Raw genomic sequence first — 22,739 nt, 5'->3', positions numbered from 1 at the left:
GATGTAGTTTCCAGTATAACAGCAGTTGTAGGTGAACAATTTGTTTTCCAAAGAACAAGGAACTTCCAGACAGTTTGCATTTAGTAAAGGAAGACGCAGTAGAATTTCTAATATTACAGTAAGGCATAGAGAATAATAAAGTATATAATTTTTCCCAAAGGGTTAGAAATGTTAATTTATTATTTTTTTAACTAATCATATCCTAGGTTTCCCAAAGAAACTAGATGAAAAATTTTAACTACATTTGGAGCAATTTCACATCAAAGGTGGCAGAGGACTTTATCAGTAGGGTCTTTTAAATGCTCTGAGTTGTGTGGATTTTTTTCTGGAAATCTGTACTCCAGGGATAGTTTACTTGAAATTTCTTAACAGTAAGAGTAAGTGAGTGTTGCTTTCTTGTTTGTTTAGCTGCAATATGCCTATGTATTGCTCTTTTACAGTTAGGGTATGATGGACATCTCTGTCTAATGCACTTGGGTTTATAAAATGATGTTTTCTGTTACAGAGAAATATTGTGCAGTGAATAGTTGTAATTAACTTTCACTGTGCTGCCAGCAAAGTAAAGCATAACCAATAGAGGCAGTGGCATTAAGTTTTTCAAATGAAACTCCAAACAATAATGCTTTAGCTCAAGCATCATCTATGCTTACAGTAATGATTAGGAACAGATTGGATCCAGGATTAGGGCTGTATTCATAAAAGTATTAAATTTTTCATATCCTCATACCTTTATCTGATCTCTTACTTTTGTTGCTATAATGATAGTAAAGAATGGAAGCAAATAACATTGGGATTTTTGTTTCTATGTGTGTGCCTGCTGAAGTGCAAGAGAAAAATAGAATTCTCTAATAGCAGAGTTAATTTCCATTGGGGCTTATCCCTTTTATTAGGGATTATTAATAATGCTGCAATTTGTCTTTTACTCATCTCCAAAGAATTTCAACATATCTCAGAGTGAACATTTCATGGAAGATAGGGAGGAGGAACTGTGGAAACCTTGAGTATGTCAATTTTCTTGGAAACACCATTCTGGTAAAAGAGTTTCAGGATGTGCTTGTGGGAGGTATGTCTCTAGGAATGGTGACCATAACATGTAATCCATACAGTTTGGGGAACTGGACAGTATCAAGTCTGATCTGTTATTCTCAGGGCATTGAAAATAATTCAGTTGTTTAAGCTAATTATACTAATATCAAATAGAGTTAAAAAAAAAGACAGTGGGTGCAACATTATATAAGTCCAAAATATGTAAAATGAAGCTGTGTGTATCTTAGGAAGAAAATCATGTTACTTTATCGCCATACGTTGAAATTGATCTGAACAGTCAATTTTTATTTTGCAATTTCCTGACAGCTGATGGCCCAAATATGAGGGCAAATGTGTGGTAAATTCCAAAGATAAGTAACATTTCTTCCCGAGAAAGTATATTAGTATGAAACAAATACATATACACACATACAAATACATGCCAATGAGTGCTTATAAGGAATGTATGTATATTACTATGTATATTACACATATCCTGTGGGGCAGGGTACTCATATGCCAGAAGAAACTGTGAAAAAGTGTACATACCTGTTAGAGTATTTTAATTCAGGATATTGGATAAAAAAATGACATACTGAGATTTTTTTTTTATTATTTCTAAAAACCATCTAATGTAACACAAATTATTAAAAGTTTCCTTTTAAGTTTATAAAGGCAAGTTTTTTAAAAAAAATTATTAAACTTGAAGGAAGTTTTTTACTTCTTTTTCTGCTTTAGAAATGTATACAGTAATCCATTACTGGAAGATTCATTATAGAATGGAAAATAGATCATTACTAAAAAAAATTTGTATTTTGCTAGTTCATTTTTTTTTTTAATGAGGATCAGTATTATAAAGAATCTTACATTTATTCTAAAACAAGTGTATTGGCAAAAAAATGTATCAAAAGTCATTATTGAAATTCATGGCAAATGATTTTCTTTATTAGTATTTAAACTTTATTTTTCTGGATGGAAAAATAATTGAGCTATTTCAAATATCATGTGCAGCATTCAGCCCTGTCAGTCCCTGTCTTATGATCTTCAAGTTAGGTTTAAAGTGATCCTTCTGTCCCTCAAAAGGTCTACTGAAATATTGTAATACGTCATAATTCCAAAATGTAAAAGCAAAAAACTAGGGTAAGATCTACACTTATATTATTGCTACAGTGTAATAACAAAGAAAATACAGTTCAATTAGGAAAAGCCACCACAGAAGCAAGTCCTTTTCTTTAAGAAAAGACTGCTCTTTTCTGGGGTAATCTCATTGCTATTAAGGTTTTGCTGAAGGAGCAGTAGTAGCTTAGTTATTTGAGCAGTTTCTAGTTGTCTTCATAATTGTAAAAAGGATTTTATCTTTTTTATCTGTTACTTGTAGCTTAACGTGGGGATATTGTAATATTGTTGGGAACCAGGAGACTGTATGCCAAACCTAATTTCATTAGCTGCAAACTTTGTCTGCAGCCAGAATAGAAATAAAACTGCAATTTTGGTACAGAGATGAGTAAAAAAATTGGAAAGAGAAATTACTTACACTACAGAAGTAAAGAATTGTTGAGATCAAAAACTGACCCTAGATATCGCCTCATCCAAATAACTGATCAAAGCATGGTCAGCTACAGCAGGTTGCCAAGGGCATGTTGTATCGACTTTTGACTGTTCCTAGGGACTGAGACTTCTTAACTTCTTTGGGCAACATGCTCCAGTGTTTGAATATTCCTAAAATAAAAAGTTGGGGTTTATATATTTAAGTCAATTTTCCTGCATTTCATTTTCTGCCTGTTATCTCTTTCACTAGGCACCACTGAGAAGATTCTGGATCCATCCTCTTTGCTTCCCCTTTCCCTTCAGTTATTTGTATTCATTCAGCAGATCTCACTGTGCCTTCTCTGAGCTACCTGGTCATAGCTCTCCCAAATCTGTCCCCATACGGCAGGTACTACAATGTTTTAGTACTCTCCATAGCTCTTTGCTGCATTCATTGCAGTATGTCCCTGTTCCTCTTGTACCACCTTGGGCCTGGACCCATCAATCCACCTCTCCACTTGTCTCAAGTGCTGAGTAGACATCAAGGATTACCAATGTAATAATTTAGTGAAGATCAAGTCATTGTGCAAGATTTGGGCTAGAAGGAACCTTAAAGACCATCAAGTTCCAAACCTTCTGTCAATGGCAGGGAATCTTCCACTAGATCAGGTTACTCAGAGCCTCATCCAACCTAGCCTAGAACACCTCCATGGATGGGGAATCCACAGCTTCTCTGGGCAACTCATTCCACCTCACCACCCTCATAGTAAAGAATTTCTGCCTAATATATAATCCTCACCTACCTTCCTTCATCTCCCTTGTAAGAGTTGCTCTCCAGGCTTCTTGTAGGCCCCCTTGGTGTACTGGAAGGTTCTGTAAGGTGTCCCCAAAATCTCCTCTTCCCCAGTCTGAACAGCCCTGCTCTCTCAGCCTGTCTCCATAAGAGAGCTGCTTCAGCTCTGGAATCAATTTACTTGCTCTCCACTCGACTTGTTCCAACAGGCCCTTTTTTATGCTGGGGTCCCCAGAGCTGGATGCAGTTCTCCAGCTTGTGTACTCACAAGAGCAGAGTAGAGGGGCAGAATCATCTCACTCTCCTGCTGGTCACACTTCTACAAGTACAGCTCAGGATGCAGTTGGCCTTATGGGTTACCTTCAAGCACATATTGCTGGGTCACATAGAGATTTCAGTCCACAAACACCTCCAAAGCCCTTCTCATCAGGGCTAGTCATGATTCACTCTCTGCCCAGCCTGCACTTCTGCTTGAGATTGCCCTGACCAAGGGGCAGGACCTTACACTTGACCTTGTTGAACTTCATGAGGTATTAGTAATGCAGATAATGTTACTTAAATCTCCATTGACTAACTGGACAGTAGTTAGACTTGAATTTGTCTGCATCTTCTTGTCTTGGAGATCAATTTTTTTTCTTGTTACAAAGTGTGTTCTTATTCATTAAGCATTTGTATTCCTCTGTTTGCCCTCGTTTTCTAGAATGAAGCAAAACTTCCCTTAAATAAGGAATAAATTATAACAGTATTTTAAACTGTATCATAGATTTCATCTTATAATTATCAGAAATGTTTTAACTCAGCCACCACAGAATTCAGCCTTAGGATTTATGTTTTGTTTTCATTAAAGCTGATTGTTAATAAGTTTTTCTGGTATCATTACTACTTAAATAATGCCTAGAGCCTGGATAAGCTTTTTTCAGTTTAAGTAATTGTAACAAGTTTTTCAAATGAACTAGATTATATATACACTCTGCAGAACAGAACTAAATAAGGGTCTAGTGCATAAAAATACTGATGATATTTTTCTTCATTAGATTTGACAATATTTCTGAAATATAATATTTGCTATATTAGCCATTTTTAATAATTGTGGGACATGTAAAGCATTGTACAATATAAGGTTTTGTGAATATTCACAATATAAAAACACTTCTGCTTTTAATTTTGTATTTGATAGACTTTTCTAAAAGGACTTTTTTTGTTATTGTTTATAACAATTATCAATTTTAGTTAATATAAGATTCTGGAATCTAATGGTTAATTGAGAATTCCAGATTCTGGATTGTGGTGTCTGCATGAAAATGCAGGTGAAGGAAATGAGTGCACAGGAGGTTGATTTTCTCCATATTAATAAATTTTGTTCCATTAATTAATTAAGTTGATGAAATTAAAGATTTCAAAAAATTGTTAACTGAGTATTTTTGATCAATAAGAGGTGGTATATACTGCTGTGATCTACTTCCATCCAAATGATAAGCAAAAATGTTATTAATCATTTTGATTCCATTCTGAAAAATTGCAGATGACAAAGTAATACAGAAAAATGGCATTAAGTCAAATTTGGCACAAGTCAAACTTTATTGTGTGATGAAATGTGTTCACTGAAACAATTTGATAAAACCCCATCCATTTGAGAACAGAAATTATGTCAAAATTAAAATATTTAGGATTTTTTTTGTCTTGAGTGCAGTGACTCAAATTCTAGATGACAGCTGGTTAGCAACTGGGAAAAACTGCCATATTTCCCGGAAGTTGCAGTAAATCTGGAAAGTATAACAATAAAAATGTTAGCTAAAAAAGGAATCACTGTTACCTGTGTACTTTATTTCAAGATGCTTTATTTGGTAAGCATCTCTAGTACAAAAATACTATGTTAAAAAGAGTGGGTAAAACAGCAAAGAACTGAAACATTTTAATGTAACTACTTTTATTTTAGTTTTTTTTCTTTTCTCAATGGGGGAGTTTCCCTTTCCTGAATTCTGAGCCACAGTATCTCACAGTCCAGTAAATGTCTTTGACATTTTCTTCTTTCTGGGGGTATTTGAATACCACTCTTCTAAAAATTAGAAGAAATGTTTGTACAAAACTTCTGAAATGAAGTGATAAGAGGGTTTTTTTTACTGTTAAAATGAATAGTCACTCATCTTCCTGTTACATATAGTTTCATGGCCTACTGCCTCTAGTCCTTTTACATACAATTTGTTTATCTGTTGATTAGACTGAAGTTGGTGAAAAATAATTTAGTGAAAGCGTATTTTAAATCAACAGATGGAAATGATATCTATTTTTAATGAGTACTCAAAATACATCTATTCAGCTATTGAATCTTATCCATGCTGGCATAAGCAAATGAGAACTGACTAGCATAACCCTGAAGAAGAGGAAATAATGTAAATTAACTAATTAGAGAGTTCCTTCTGGTTTAGTACTATCATTTTTCCTTAACTAAACATTTATGTAATAGTAAAGAATGAATCAGAAAACAATACCAAAAGTCAGTTCTAGACAATGTTATATTGATCAAAACATATGCTTTATCTTATTTAAAAGCCACTGAAGGAAGGATTCCATGCATTTCATACATTCCATTTTTGTCTAGTTGAATTAATATAGAAAATTATTTCTATGGTAGTGGACTGAATGCAAAGATTTTTTTCTACAAAACCTTTTGCTGTTAAAAAAAAAATCTACCTCTAAGTAAATGATCTTGTTGATTTCTAGATCAGGATCCTGGCTAATGGGAGAGTAGATGAAAAAAATTAGTTGCCAACGCTATTCAAGACTTTGCCAAGAAAAGAATTAGCCATGCTGTCAAAAGAAGGTCTAAAGAAATGAAACCACTGTGTAATATTACTGTCAATGAAATGAATCTGAGTGAATCACATGTCTTCCAGTGACTTTTTGTTGCTGAACAAATACCAAGAAGCATCTCAGAAGTTGCAAATATATGTCTTAGGGGAGCCAGTGTCTATTGAAACTCTCATCATATGTCACTTATGTTAAAGTACTTTATTATGTTAATAAAATAGTAACTGCTACTGTTCTATCCCTATGAGATATTGTTAGAAATTAAGTTTAAATTATACCAGTTAGGGTCCCACAAATAAGAAGTTATGACATCTAAATTCAGCTATCAAATCTGGATCTTTAAATATTTTTTTTTTACTTTATGGTATGTTACTCACATTTAGCAAAGGCAATAATTTCTAGGAGGAGTTTTCCAGGATCTGTGAGGAGGTTATCAAGAAGCTTCATCTGGGCTTTTCACAGAAGAGCCTGGCAGGAAGACTAAAAGCAACAAGCATAAGCTGAAAACCTCCAAGGGTGGAAATTGCATAACCTCTCTAAACAGCCTGCTCCACTGTTTGTCTGTAGAAACTTTTCCACACTGTGGATAGACAAGCAGTAAACCGGCTAATCCAGAAATGTCATGTAGTCACCTTCCTTGGAGGTTTCAACACTGACTGGGTAAAGTGCAGAGCAAACTGGTCTCATCCATGTAGATGCTTTGAACATAAAATTGCACTAGAGACCTCCTGATCTCTCCCCACTTCAATTGTACTATAAGCCTGTGAAAGGTAGGAGAGTAACAATTTCTGTCAAAGTAATGTAAGTGGCTAGTTAAAATAAAAATAGCAATAAAGCCCTAATAAGTTCCTAGTGGTTTCAAAGGAAATTAAGATCTTGCGACAAGACCAAAAATTTCCTGTGGGGTATAAAATTTTCTATAATGTAGCAGCATGAACAAGGTAGTTTCGGATAGAATGTAAGCTTAAAAGCAAATTACAGATCTTATCTTTTCAAATAAGTGGCAGGGAAATGCACTTCTGTGAACAGGAATAATGCATAAGGTCTCTGTGCATTAAGAGTGTGTTAGACAGGTTTAAAGAATTGAAGCTGTGCTTTAGCCTTCCTCTTTTATCTTGGGGATGCATTTTCTCCAAAGTGAACATAACTGAAATTCAGGTTAGGTTAACAGTCTCAGAAATTTGGGGTGGCTGAAGAAGCTTGCATATTGATTTAAGGTCTTAAGCTGAGGAAACATAGTGGATTAAAAAAAAGCTTTATGAACTATTTCTTTTGAAAATAAGCAATTCCTTTATTTTCAAGAATAATTACAGGCAATAAGAGCATTTCTTCCTGTAGAGAAGTAAAATTACTTAAGTGTCTTTTCAGCGTATGTTAAGTTTTGTGTATATCATACAATTACTAAATGATTGTACTGACTGACTGAATAAACAACTGAAAATTGATAGTGTATGATTCCCTTTGCAAATTTAGTATAAACATTAATGATTGCTAAATCAATGCAAAATGTGAGGAACAAAACTCTTACCAGATGACTCAATTTACATTGGCTAAAAAGCTAAATTATTATGGTGGAATATTGTGTAATTGTAGGATCTAATAAAAAATAGCTATTAGCCATTTCATTGTTTCAATTTGTATTTAAATTCTTCAATATTTTGAACAAAATAGGTAAGACAAAATCTTTTCAGAAAATTGTCAGCTAAAGAAAATTCAATCTATGCTTATTTTTCCTTTCCCTAGTGCTATTAGTAGAAGCCATGAAATCCTTTTAAAATTCTATTTCCCCAAAATTATTGTGATTGTTTCTCCAGGTTTTACAGAGTTAATTTTCACAGGAAAAGGAACAATTTCTGCAAATACCAACTTTCTGTGCATGCTATGGCCATACGCTACTCAGCATAAATGTGGAGATTTCTTGCTGAAGTTATTTGTAGCTGCGAGCATAGATTAAATTCAATACAATTTAAAAATCTCTGTTCTTAAAGGATATGTACCAAATTTCAGCCCTGTGCAAATAAAAAAATGTCCTCCCTTTTTTTCTTTGAATACTACTTTATATAAAATAGTCAGTAAACAAGCTTCTTGGAAGTAAAATGTAAGTGAAGAAGCAAAGGTGGATGACTTTAGCCTGCCTTAGGCACTTCTGTATAGAAATAAATCCGGGATACCTGAGTTGTTGGTGAATGAGCATTCTACAACTGCACAGGGTAGCAAGACAGGGAAGCTTTATACATGTGTGAATGCTTATGAATTGTCCCCACCTTGTTCAGGAAGGGGTTACGGTCAAGGCTGTTCCTACCTGTGTCATGGTACTTTCAAGGGATGCTTTCCTACCTTACTGTTATGATCGAGCTGAACAGGGCTTCACTGTTCAGCTGGTTTGGTCCAGGTTTGTCAGGAACTCCTGAGGGGTGGTGTGGGGCAGGAAGGAAGAGGATGCACAACCACACCTTATTATCTGCAGTGCAGTCCTCTAGCACATAGTACAGTAGGCTGCACAACTCCTCCATTTTGCTCAGGACCATGCCTTGTGTTGGAATGTCCTTGTCAGACTGTTTCTAATCGCAGTTGTAACCTTTAGTTGGTGAAGAATTCTTCTTTGTAGCAACTAGCTTACATACCTCACCAATTCTTGGATGTTGTTATAAAAAATTCTTTCATCTCAAGAAAGAGTAAGTGCTGCTGTGGATTGTGTTTTCAGACAGATGTATCTTTTAATTCATTTAAAGAATAGAAGCATGCAATATAAAATATGGAATATTTCAATATAAAAAATGGAATCATCGATCACTGCCAAGAGAGAAAAATAATCTTTGTAATGAAATTTATCAAAAAGCCATTTTAGGATATGCTAATTTCTTAATGTTGTTAAATGTCAACTGATAAAATACTGATTTTTCACCATTCCTCCTCTATTTGTCCTTAGAAGTAAATAAATGAGCATTCCCTTCCTTGTATATCTCCATTATAGCTGTGTATGGGAGAAACTGGTACTAAACTTCTGGAAACTTGGCCCCTGCTTTCTCATACTTACAAATTACTCTTTTCAGAATGAAAGAATTGCCAGGAGAATTGAGTATTTTGGAGATAAAAGGTATTAACAAATGTTGCATGTAGTAACATTACATTTTTAAGTTAGTCATTTCCCCAGTTATTAAAGATTCCATTGCTGTTGTTGTTGTTAGATGCTTAATTTTCGTACAGTGATATTTTAGTTAAGGAATATTTAAACAGAGTTACTCAGCTCCGAAGAGAATCTTGAGATGTCAAGTTATGTACATAAATTATATCTGGCCTCTCTGGTTGGGATATCTGTTCTATTATATCATATGAGACATATAATCTCTTGATCAGTTATTTTTCTAATTTCATCTGCAACTGGGCTCCACAAGAGATAGTTACAACCTATATTAATTTGTATATGGTTATGTTTCCATCTAATGACCTAGGGTTGGAATTTTTATGGTATTTATTAAAAGAAATAATTTGTTATTTATTAAGGTTCTGTTAATATAATAAGACAAAAATTCACATCTGCCAACAGCCTTCCAAAAGATCTAACTTATCTGTCTTTGAGAAGCTGCCTCTTCTGAAAATTTCTAGTTAGTTCCCTTTAGACTCTTAGGTTAAAGTCTGCTACTTGCCTCACAAACTAATAATTTGGGTTGTTATATTTTAGAAATCTCTACATGTTGGCCTATAACTTTTAATTCTAATTAGTTTTAGTTTCTTTACCATTTTATTTCTATATCAGCTGGAATATCATCAATAATATGCAATCCATAAAAAGTCATGTGGAATTAAACCTTGCTGTTTTGATTCATAAGTTCTTAATACCAATGGAAATGAAGTGCATGTAATTTTTTTCACCAATTAACCCTTACCAAAAAAAGTGAACAGTGGAACAGAGTTTTTCAGTGTAACTGAGGACAGTAGATCTAATTACATAAATGGTCATAACAAGAATTGACCATAGAAGAGCTTTGTGTAAGGTGAGAAAGTAAAAAATAAAGGGAACACTGAAATGCTACATCGCATGGAATTTTGGATGTTACACAGTATACACAACACCAGATGGGCAAAAAGTACATAAATGTATGAATTTACTTTATTTGGAATAATATCTCTGTATCTTAAAACAGGAATTCTGAAAATGGTATAATTAGCAGCTATGTTAATTGGATAGGTTCCTTGGGTAACAGTATTCCATGGTAGCTATACCATTTCTGTCATTACATACCTATATATGCATATGGTTTATAAGGAATTCTTAGTTTACAGCTTTCCAGGTCTTGCACTGTAAACTTTCTCGCTCTGAACTTTCCTCTTATGTGCACACACACTCATACACATGCACACATGTGCGAGAGTGTTTCAAGAGCTGTTGACAGAGATTAAGAAGTAGATTCTGTAGATTTTTTGTCACTCCGATTTCCATTAAGTTTTGATTAAAAGAATAGCATCGGGCATTTACTAGTCTCCCATGATTTATTCCTGTAATAACTAAAACTAAATGATAATTGATTTTCAGTTTTAAAATTTTTGAACAGTTTTAATCCTAAAATATGAAGAACTGCCTCCTGGCCCCTTCTTTGCACTTGTACTAGCATATTCATGTCTGCTTCCCAAATGTATTTGCTTCTAAAGAACACAGTGAAGGAGTGACAAAGAGAAGATGTATGTTGAAATGCACAGTTAATAAAGTTTTAAAGTATGAAATAATGGATGTTCATGCTTTCTGCAAGATGCAATATTTTTCTTCACTTGTATCTCTGTATTAGTGCTTTTAATTTTTTCTAAATGCTATGTCAGTTTAGCAAAGAGGAAGTAGAATAAATATGTTACCTTATTTTTAGGGAGAAGAGAGTTTTAAATTTCAGGCAACCTAGTACAAGAACAAATATTCCATACAAAGTTTGTGTTTTGCATAATCTGCAAATTGATTGTCTGCTTCAGCCCGTTTCTTCTGACTTATGGCCTTTTTCTCTTTTTGTATTTCTGTTAACAGAAAGCTGACCTTGCAGTTGCACCATTGGCAATTACCTATGTTCGTGAGAAGGTCATCGACTTTTCCAAGCCCTTTATGACTCTTGGAATAAGTATTTTGTACCGCAAGCCCAATGGTACAAACCCGGGCGTCTTCTCCTTCCTGAATCCTCTCTCCCCTGATATCTGGATGTATATTCTGCTGGCTTACTTGGGTGTCAGTTGTGTGCTCTTTGTCATAGCCAGGTAACATGTCAACTTTTGTGATTTTTTTGGCAATTGTTACCATTTTTTTCTTACTAATAATTGTCAAAAGTCACAAAAATTTTCTTACTTTAATACTTTTATATTTAAACTTCATTATTTACAGAAGAATAATGATGAGGGTTGTCACTATTAATATTAATAATATTAATATTAATTAATTAAAAGAATATTAATTAGTTAATATTAATATCTCCACTGCCATACTGCCATACTAAGTGGACTTTTTCCCTGAGTCTTGAGTGTTCTAGTTAGACTTCTTCTTTTATTTACAAATATAGAAATACTAGAAAGTTCTCAAAATATCTTTTCCCAGTAAGTTTACATTTAGAAACCCAGGGTTTGCAAGTTTTGTTACCCTGATTTTTTTTCTTGCTGTGGTTCTCAATCTCAATTTGAGTACTTAGCTGCCCACACTAATTCTACATTATCAAAACTAGGACTTTACCAGCTGCAAAATAGTTTGTGTAGATTAGTATCTTTGAAGTAGGGTAACAATATTTATTTTTTTAATTTTGTGCTAGGTTAAATTCCTGAAATACTTCCCAGAATTTTAAGTCTCCAAGTGGAATGTTTTTGGAAGCTTAGTTGAACCCTTGGAATTAAGGAACTTGATGCATCAATTGTTAAATTATAAATTGATTTGATATATCAGGCTCATATCAGGCTCACTTTTTAATCTGACTTATTTGACCCAAATGAGAAGAAAAGTATATTTTGTCAAAAAATCCCAATATATTTACCTTGTCCTTCTTAACTCATTAGGGCTGAGTTCAGATGCTCACATAAATATTAACTTGAATGTAACTTTGGCTTTTTCATGACAACAAAAGGAAAAAATAGAATGTAATCTCTTTCCCCCATTTTTCTTTGCAAGTAGTCACTTGCAATATTTTTTAATCAAATGTATATAACTATATTGGTTTTTATCTCTTTAATAAGATGGGTTATTTTTGTTTGAGTTGATAATGAAATCTCACTTCAGCCCTGAGATTTTTTTGTGATTTCATTCTGTGGTTCACAGAAGATTCTTCATATATTTCTTTTTTATATTGTGCTGTATTCAGTATCAGGATTCTCCATCTGTCTTTGATACTCTCATTTTGGAGCAGTTGTATCATTCCTATATTAGGGAGAAGCAATATTTTTAGAAACCAGTATGAAAGTAATTTAGCACCTGTAGATGAAGCACATGTGGTATTGAATAGTATAGATAACACTGAAACATATTTTGTAATTAAAGACTTTACTGTGTGCCTTTTATAAAAACCTGCTTTAAAGAGACAGAGTTAGGTTGGAAGTTTCTTGAAAGACCCCTATGTTTTAGTGGACTATATAACCAGAGTGTACAATAGTTTCTGAGGTGTTCCTGCCATACGGGTACCTCTGAAAGCACAGCTGAGAATAAATCACAGCTGTTATCCTGTGAAATGCCTCACATAAAATATTTATGCATATGTCCAGAAGTTTTAACCCTGCTGTTATCATTGAAGGACATAATCAGCATGATGCATGGTGCTTTTGACAGGTAGCTCTTGGTAATGTTGGTAGGATTTGTATGGCTGAGTTTCTACTTATGCTTTGAAAATGTGCCTTGACGTATTTTTTAGGAAAGATAGATTTTCTTGAATCCAAGCCTCTCTTTATTTTTTTTTTTTAAATTTATTTTTTAATTAAGCTATTTGGCCAATTGAGCTCACTAGCAGAACAGGAAGGAATATTAATTTTTATATAGAAACAACAGATAATAGACCAATAATGCTGACTTTTTTTCACTTGTCTGTTTCTGTGATGAGCACCATAAATTCCTTATGTAATTGGAAGCATTATCTGCATTGTAAAGCAATATGGAATATGTTTTATAGTGAGCAGAGAGATTTTGTTTTTTTAGAACTGTGTCAGATACCTTTTTTACACATAAATTTTTACCAGCCTTCATATATTTTCAATATCATATCATTTTCAATATTTCTTAACTGGTACAATCAAATATTGATAACACATTTAAAATTAAAAGATGTAGGATCATGTAAGAAAATCTACAGATTTTATTAATAATGCAGAATGACTTAATAGTGTGCAATAGCATTTTCCAACACCATTGCTTGTAAAAGAAAACAGATCTAAATTGAAAGTTGAATTTCCTGCTGAATACTGAGCAGAAAGAAAGCAGAACACTATTCAAAAGTTAAAGACCTGTTTGCAAATACAACTCAAAAATTTTATCTTTCATGTAAAGAGAGATGCTTTAAAGTGTGGTAGTGAAGTTTCTTATTAAGATTTCAATTCCACAACAATCCTTCCATAATGGATGTTAACTACCAGTGTTCCATAATAATTACTATGTGTTTTATAATAAGGTGTGCCTTTGTTTGGAGCAGTACTTAGTATGTCTTTTACAATATAATGTTTTTTAATTAAAGCTTATCAAAGTGTTCAGTTTAGAATAGTTATTTTATATTGAAACCTCCCATTTTTGTGTCAAATCTTTTGTGATATTGTTGTTTCACCACATCTTCCAAACAGTGTTGACATGTAAGTGTTTGGTACATTGAAAATGGAAAGTACCATTTTGTACCAAGTGCCACTTGTATCTCATGCATTAATTAGTGGTAGGGTGATATTTAAGGAGAGATGGAGAAACTAGTAAAAGGTTCAAGAATCTTAAAGAATGAATTGTTGAAAATACTTCCACAGAAAGAGAAATATAAATCTATATTAGTCCTTTCCTTTATTTGCAAAAGCATTGAAGAAACATATGTAAAGAGCTGTAGTCTTCACACAATCAATAAGACAACAAGCTAAGAAAGATTTATGTGTTAACTGGAGGGCTTTCTGTTTTATTTCCCATTTTATTTCCCATTTCCAAAAAGACAATTCTACTTTTAAAGAGACATTTTGCATTGTGGGTAGGATTAACCTATACGTGTTGTACACAGTGTTTACTTTAATTGTCATCCTTTGACTCTGCTTTCTCCATAAATGTAAAAACCTCTTAATCTTGTTTGCTGCTGTTATTGAATCTCAGTAGTTAGGGTGGTTAGTCTCTGGATGTTCCTTGTTTTGTTGTAGAGACTGATAACTGATATATAAACCCAGTCTGCTTGACACTAAGCCTGTTCATTTTCTGTGAGCTGAGAAATTCATATAGTATTTTTTGCCTCTTGTGGCAACAGTAATAGAACTTTCTGGTGCTAGATAGCATTGTCTTTTTGTGTCTGCTAGCAGTGTCTTGTGTCATCTGAAATCCTGCTGCATTCCAATACCATAACTTTATCCCTCTGCCTTTATTAGTTTCTTTGATATAGAATACCAGTTAAATTCACAGTTTAGATATGATTAGATGGAAAACTAAGACCTCAGTAAAGCACACCAGCTGTTTTTTTGACGTCTGTCAATTACACAGCATTTTCTGATCTGTATAATCAAAAATCTCAGTAAGTGGAATTTCTTTTTATTTTTGTCTGTTGCTGCAAACCACTGTTCCATTTCTAAGCCTGTTGGCTGTTTTCTTACATTGTTTTTATATCAACTTCATAGACACATACTGTCCCTTCTTTTCCATTGGTCTGTGTACAAGAAAAAGACATCTTCTATTTCTGGCCTGCAAAATCTAGTATGTTGGTAACTGGAGGATCCCTCCCTTTCTATGTAGGCAATATGGAGAAAACCAGTTTTATGCTCTGAGAAATGTGTTTTGTATACATAGGTCCTCCTATAAAGTACTTTCAAAATTAATCTTCAGCTGTGTTTTCTTAGGATTATACTGTATTTTTGAGTCTCTTATCCATAATTTTAAACATCCATGTCTTTTCGTGTCTTTTCTGAAAGCATAGATTGGAGACTAAATTCCTTAAATATTTTTGTCAAATAATTTTGTGCTTAATTTATTTGATTTCAAGTTATTCCCTGAACACTGATGGATTTCTCTGTGTAGTAAGGTCTTTTTTTTTGCTGTGGACATATCTGTCATAAAGAAATTTACTCTTAAGGGACCTGTCTTTAAAACTGGAAGAGATACAGCTGCTTTAGCAAGGTGCTTCACATTTAGAGATCAGATGTGAAGCAGATAACCTATCGTGGATAAAATTGTCCACTATTGAGCTCTTGTACTTCTTACACTGAGCTCTCTGAAGTATCAGTGAATATTGTGAAAATATGCATTAAACTGTGATCACTGCCATAATTGCTAATTTTGAGTCATGGGTTGACATTTTAAAGGGCTTATTTGCCTTTACTTGTAACACATTTTTTATGCTAGGACTTCCTGCCTTATCCTCCCTTTGGAATTATGCTTTTCTGTGAAAACAAAAAGTAACTGTGCCAGCCTCTGGAACACTGAGTTTTTTTGTCAAGTGTACCTGGCAGATTGCATGACAAGAATTTTTCTCTCTCTTTGATGACATTTTAAGCTTTTTTTATTAATTGATATATTTTTGTAGCTATACCAAGAAATCTTTTGTGAGAATGTTCTAGAAAGCTTACTTGCGGAACTAAATTTCTTCTCCTTTACATGAGGACTGAGAAATTTTAATTTTAAAATTCTAACATTCAAATGAAGTTTCAATTAACAAGGTAATATAAACAAGATACAGCAATTATATCTTAATTTTTTGCACTCATAAACAAATTATTAAGAAATTGTTTTTTATTTAGTCTATCCTACTAAATGTTATAACAATGAAATTGTACAGTCATCTTGTCTGGACAGCAGTCACTAGAAATTTTGTGATCAAGACTTGTCCATGTTATTTCAAATATACTCAGATACTTCTAAGTAGGCTTTAAATTTGCTAGATAGTTTACTCTGCTGTATGCCATTTAGATTAGCATAAATATATATAATTAGTAACAGTATTTGAATAATTTATTATTTTCTATGGCTAGCACACAGATTTTTATAATCCATCTCTTTTCTACATAAAAAATGCAAAAAACCCCTGAAATTATAATTCCTTCTCATAGTCATCATCTAGTTTGTATAGTTATTTTGAGAAGTTATGATTTAGAGTACAATTAGCGCTTTAAAATCTAAATGTTTTGGATGGTGTCATGGAAAATATGGCTTAAAGAAGGACATGTATAGCAATGAGTTACGCAGCAATCTCACTTTGCGTTTTGACACTTGGATGAATGCTTTGGTCTTTCTGACTCCTCCAGAAGAAATTTAATGTTAATTTATGAAATTTATAGTTTATAAATAAGCAATTCAGTATGGACTCCTCATCCTAACCTCTCAAGGTTTTCTTGAACCATTTCTGAATGCCCCCAATCTTCTTCAGCTGTTCAAGAAGAGACAAGACTTCCAGGAGGTCTACGAGCCTACATGCAAGAACAATATCTACATAATAAAACAATATCTAGATAATAACCTCTATTACAATAATGTTAAATATCACAGTAAGAGAAAAAAATTTATCTTTTAAACTTCTTAATATATATCTCCTCCTTATATTTTAGGGGTAAAAATCCCCTGTTCTCAAATATTGGTGATAGATCATCCTGAAATCCCAGAAACTATTTGCTGTGCATCAAAACGATGAAGAAACTGCTGCCAGCAACATAAATGAAATAATTTTACTGAAGTTGGCTGCAAGAATCATAACCAACTGCTTTAGAAGTCCAACAGAAAATATAGTACTTCCCATTGGCTAAATCTCTATATGCATGTTGAAGACAAAGAATATATTTACTTGAAGAGAGTCAATTCTGCATTCCTATGTCAAGAAATTGATTTTTTTTTTCTGCCTTTCATGAAGAAGGTATTTTAGGAAAGCAGTAGGTCTGGTGACTTCTACCTCAAGGAAAGCACCTTGTAATATGGATATTTTTTATCCAGCTGCTTCACCAGGATGTTTATGTTAATTCTTGCTCCTGTGTAGATTACCCTAATCTGATTTTATTTTTTTAATGAAGAGCATAGAAGTATCTTAATATTGCTGTCTAGAATTGAAGATGGCCTAGAAACTCCATCCTTTCTGTTACTTTTTTTCTCATTATTCTGGAAGACGTTGCAAGACTCTACAATTTATTACTATTCAAGAACCTAGGTATTTTTAATGGCTGCACTGAATGGTAACTCTATTCTTAAGAAATTTTGTGTCTCACTACCAGCAACTCAATCTCTTCATTCTCACTTGCTTAAGTAACCATTCTGACTTTTACGACTTCCTACATACAGATGTTGCATATTTTAAAACATATATTTCCATATTGATGGAACATTGCTATGCAGTCCTTCATAGTATCTCAGTGTATTTGTGGAAAGTTGTTTCAAAAGTCATGTTGAACTACTTTTCATTCTGTGATTTCTTCTTTGTTTCAGTTACTCATTTACATATTTCAGTGAGTATTTCACTGCCCATTCAAAAGTATGTTGAATCTTAAGATTTTGAGGGTGTTCACTAAAGCTCTTGGAGATGATTCAGTTGGATAAACCATCTTCACTAGTAAAATCTTCTAAGTTTTTATTGGTGAATAGCTGATAAAATTATGAGTGAACTCAGTGACCTATTTTGGTTTTTGACTGACTAGAATTGTTCTATTTGATTCATTGTTTTTCACAGAGTTCATTGCTAGATATCTGTCTGAATGTCATTCACTTTTTATCTAAATCATTATTTCTAACTGCTTATGACATCTTAATAATTACATTTGCATTCCCTACATCTTTAAAACAAACTCAGAGATGCTGGAAGATATATCACACTGTACTGTCATTTCTTTCCTGACACACATAATCCTGTTTTAAACACTCACAATTAAGTTTACATGTCCGGTTTCCTGTGACTTTATTTTTGCACATTCTATGGCCAAGTTAAAATGTTATAAACATACATAATCTGAAAATTATTTTTGAACATATCTCTGCATTCAAAGCAGTGATATTTCGCATAAAAGACTTATCTTTAGCTAATTGGGTTTAACTGAAAGCAAAGTAGATGTCATCTACCTAATTTTGTGTTTTCAAATTTCTTGGATAAACAATTTCCACAAATGAGTCAATATCTGAAGACTGTTTTGTCAAGATTTCTATGGCATCACACAAAATAATGTTTCATAGCTACCATGGGCAGTGACTTGTTAATTTTTTTGTACTGTATTAACATCCATTAAAAAATAGTGGCATAGTCCATGCTTGTAAAAATCCGTCTGAGGAACAATTTTTTTTAGTTTTGAAAGATTCTTTAGAGTGCAGGGGTTCACCCTTATTTTTAACAGCCCTTGCTAATTACCAACATATATAGTACATGGGAAGAATCTGTGATTGCTTTTATGAAGTAGCTGTCTTGAAAATAAATTGAGTCTCCAGATAAAGTGCTGCCCATTCAGTTTTTTTTGAAATTGGATCATTTAATTCTATTTTGTAAAAAGTTTCTTCCTCTATTTGGCAAGAAAAGAAAACACACCTTTATACTTGGTACTTTCTATATTTATTTAGCAGATGATAGCATAGAACATCAATTGTGGCTAAAGAGATGGGTTCCTCTATACATGAAGCTGAATGTTTTTAAAGCTAAAATGATCCTTTTGAGAAAGGTCAGTGCCTCATATTTTTGGAGTTAGGGGACAGAAGGTTTATTTGCTTTAATTTAGGCTTTGTTTATTTCATGTGTTTTAGTCTGGCATGTATTGTATTTGTGGGGAGAAGAAAACTGTAACCCTCACCCTAATGCATAGCAGTAGTTTTCTCATGAGATACACAAAGCCTCATTCTCATGAGATATGTAGTTCCCCTACCTAAAGAACAGAACACAAGGATCTACTGGAATGAAAATAGAATCAAGAATCCAAGAAGGTACCACAGTGTTTTCAAAAGATTTTGTTAATAATTGGGTGTGAGTGGTAATTTGAAAATGTGCAAGGTAGCTGATTGACTGATTCCTTTTCCATTAGCACCAGTGTCTGAATTTACAGAATGCCTGATATATTAGAAAATTAATTCAACCAGCAGCTAAACTTTTGGGAAATATTTTGTTTTTTGTTTGGTTTGGTTTGTTATTTTGGTTTGTTTCCCCCAAAGTCAAAACAGAAAACTGATGTAGGAGAAATTTTATTTATTGAAGCAATTTCATGTATGCATCCTGCTTGGAACAATTGACTAACACTGAACAGTCTCCTTATAAGAAAAGTAGGAGTTATTGAATGTTAGGAGTCATGGTTTCTATTTAATCTTCTTCTGGAGGACTCAGAAAAATAAAATAATATTGAGCAAAAATGGCTGAAGGACTTAAAAACAATTTTATGCTAAATAAGCCAAACATATAAAAAAGATAATTATATTTTTGATAAATATGTGGACCCATGTGCAATAAATTTATTTATTTAATCCAAATTAAGAAGGAGATGTAAACCATTGGAAGAAAAGTCAAGATGATACCGTGGTTATTAACCTTGTAGAAAATTCTAGGAAGAGATGTTCAGTAGAATGCAAAAGCAGTTTATGTAGGATAGAATTTCAGAGTTCTCTGCTGGATTATTTGGTTTCCAAATAATTTAATTTCTAAAATAGACCTTGTGCTGTTACATAATGTTAAAAATGCAGATGTAATTCTCAAGTACTTTTAGATATTTGCAGCTGAATAGTCAATTTTCCAGTTGTTCGGAGTGGTGGAACATGCCTGTTAGAAACTAAAGCAGTTTTATTGATTTTTTTTTTATTATTTTATTTTTAATAATTATAGGTTTCTGACCCATATTTTCTAAATCTCTTTTCTCTCAATCATCATTATCCATTATATTCTGAGAAATAAATTGAAGTAGATTTTTTTAATAGAGCTAAATTGAAGGGAAAACAAACAGAAAAAGAAAACTCCCAAACCAAAATAAATGTAACAGAACTTTATCTCTTTGAAAGATAAAGCCTTCCTTTCTTGAAGGAAAAAATTATTAGACTTCGGTTATGGTTAAACATTATACTTCATACCAGAAGCATTTCTTTAAAAGAAATAAGGAAATAAAAAGTGAATATTTCTTGACTTATTCACTATCTGGAGAAAAATAAGATTGTTCAGTACGAGTTCCTGTAGACAGACATATGGGAATTATTTATCTCCAGATCTTTCTGATTTAACCGTTTCCAGTTTACCTTTCTTATGCAAGACTCCCTCCTCTAACTCATTAGAGAATATTAGTCATTTAAGCACTGACAGGGCTTGATCAGAAATCAGCTTGAAAAAATAAGTATGATAACTAGTTTTGACACTGAAATGAAATATGTAGTGTGTCCTTCAAACATTTCTGTTTTATGTATGGAAGTCACTCAGTGTTAACTCAAATGGTGGTAAAATTGCTTTTGTGTAAATCCAGTCATGTATTTTCAGGCTTAAGAATAGTGGGTGGCTTTTTGTTCTGTTGTTTGGCTTGTTTGTTTGTTTGTTATGTGTGATTTATTATAGTATTATCAAAAATTTTGTCTTAGGCAACAAAGTTATCCTTCTGACAGGAAAATTAATCAACATTAAAAATTTTGAGCACCATGGTTAAAAATTCCACATCAGCTAAAGGATATATATTATTTTATTAGAAATTAATAAGTGTTAAATATCAAAAAGTTTGTCATAATAATTCTTACAGCACATCAGAGACAAGTTTAAACAAAAGTAATTTTTATTAAATAGGGTTTTTCTGGCACATCACTCATTATACACTGTTCATTTTGTTTTGTATGTCCATGAGACATTTGGTACCTTCACTTGCCATTTAGGATTTTCCTAAGGACTTTACAACAACCTCTAGTTTCGAGGAAGAAACATGAAGACAATGTTACTTCAGCTTGATGAGATAGTTCATACAATTTCAGAAGACTAAAGATAGCAAACCACCTAGACCTACTGCCTCTTTCCATTTTGTTTTCTTCTTTCCTTAACTGTGTGGGGCAGGAATGCTGCACAGAAAACTTCTTTATGGGGTGAATAGTGAAGTGATAGACAGCAAAAGAAGGTTATACAATTTCTTTCCATTCTCCCAGACATTCTTGTCCTTTCTTGGGAGTTATGGCTTTTGCTTCACACAGAACAGGATGCCTATTTGCTTTTAACTTATTTAGTTTTTAGAAGTATAGTGTTCTATACTAGAGAACCATTACCATTACCATTACCAGAACCATTATCAAACAGTTTTCAGTAACAGGTAGTACAGCAATTAGTTCGTGTTCTGGAGAAATTTTCTTGGTAGATATTTTGGAGGGAAAATAAAAATTCTTATAATATAACAAAGGTTCAGAGAAGTTCCCTGGAAGGAATTCCACTGCTTAGAAATTTCTCTGGTTTTGTGGCTGACACAATGTAACCAATGTGCCCTGTCCAGTAGAAAAATGGAGGCAGGCTGCAGAATTTTTTGCCTTGCACTGCTTTGCTGTGCTCATGGAGTGTGGCAAATTTAATGTCAAGTTGCAAAAGTACCTGAAAAAAGCTTCAAATTTTTCATATTTATCCTCCACACACTTCTCTCTCTTACTTTCTCTCTCATGTTCTCCTCTTCTACTAAACGTGCATGTTAGAGGAGAGAATACTTGTCAAAATCTGGTCAGCGTGCCCTTCATTTACGGCAATGAAAGGAATTTTCACCTTGCTTCAAATGTAACTGTAATTGGATAAATTTAATAGTTGGGTGCATACCAGAGGCTTCTCATAACTTTCTGCTCAGGTGCTGCTAGAAGCTCAGTTCTGACTTCAGCTTAAAGGTCGATGGGGATTTTTAATGTTCATAACACCTTCCTCATCATCCTGCCTTCAATACTGTATAGTCATTTGCACCTGAACAGTATATTCAGTAAGAATGATAGTGTTGTGCCTCTGTGCACAAATCTGAATGACTCCACAGCTGAAAGCAGTGAAGATTTCTAGGTGGTAGGGGAAGCTTGACTGGTCTTTCCTGTAACACAGGACAGAGCATCACTGAGCACGGTCATGTCAGGTTGTTACATAGCCAACACCAAATTCTTGCTTTAAACAATTCACAGCTCAGAAGGAGTATTTAAATAATTTAATTAGTTAAATAGGAACAAAATTTCTATGAGACATGAAGAAAATGAAGTGAAAAATGAGTAAATTTCTTAAGAAGTTAGGTTCAGCAGTTATTGTTCTTCAGCTATGTAGGCCGGAGCACTTTTCAGTTTGCTGCTTACATTATAAAGCGAGAGAATTTTGAGGAGGATTTTGAAAGAGAGGTATTGATTTTCACCTTGAGGCTCTTGTCATGTGTAGTCTGGATGAGATTCAACTGGCACTGGTAGAATAGCTACACAGGTTATCCTATGGCAGTGACATTAAAATAATTTCCAAGTTTGTCTTTTTATTGGGGAAGAACAGTGGATACAAGGAACAGGGAA

General features: G+C 33.3%; 1 protein-coding gene across 8 annotated transcripts in view; it reads left to right on the top strand.

Moving 5' to 3' along the window:
• Window positions 1–22,739, top strand: part of GRIK2 (glutamate ionotropic receptor kainate type subunit 2) — a 357,308-nt gene that overhangs the window by 215,760 nt on the left and 118,809 nt on the right. For 6 of the 8 annotated variants that reach the window (XM_015622177.2, XM_015622179.1, XM_015622175.1 and 3 more), the window contains one exon: window positions 11,166–11,389. In XM_015622177.2, the coding sequence (XP_015477663.1) occupies window positions 11,166–11,389 (224 nt within the window). The remainder of the gene's footprint in view (window positions 1–11,165; window positions 11,390–22,739) is intronic. The other 2 variants (XM_019006112.1, XM_019006113.1) reach the window with 1 other exon arrangement.

Source organism: Parus major, chromosome 3, assembly GCF_001522545.3.
Source record: "Parus major isolate Abel chromosome 3, Parus_major1.1, whole genome shotgun sequence".
Lineage (NCBI taxonomy): Eukaryota > Metazoa > Chordata > Aves > Passeriformes > Paridae > Parus > Parus major.
Note: the sequence above shows the minus strand (reverse complement) of the source record. Positions and strands in the feature narration are given on the sequence as shown.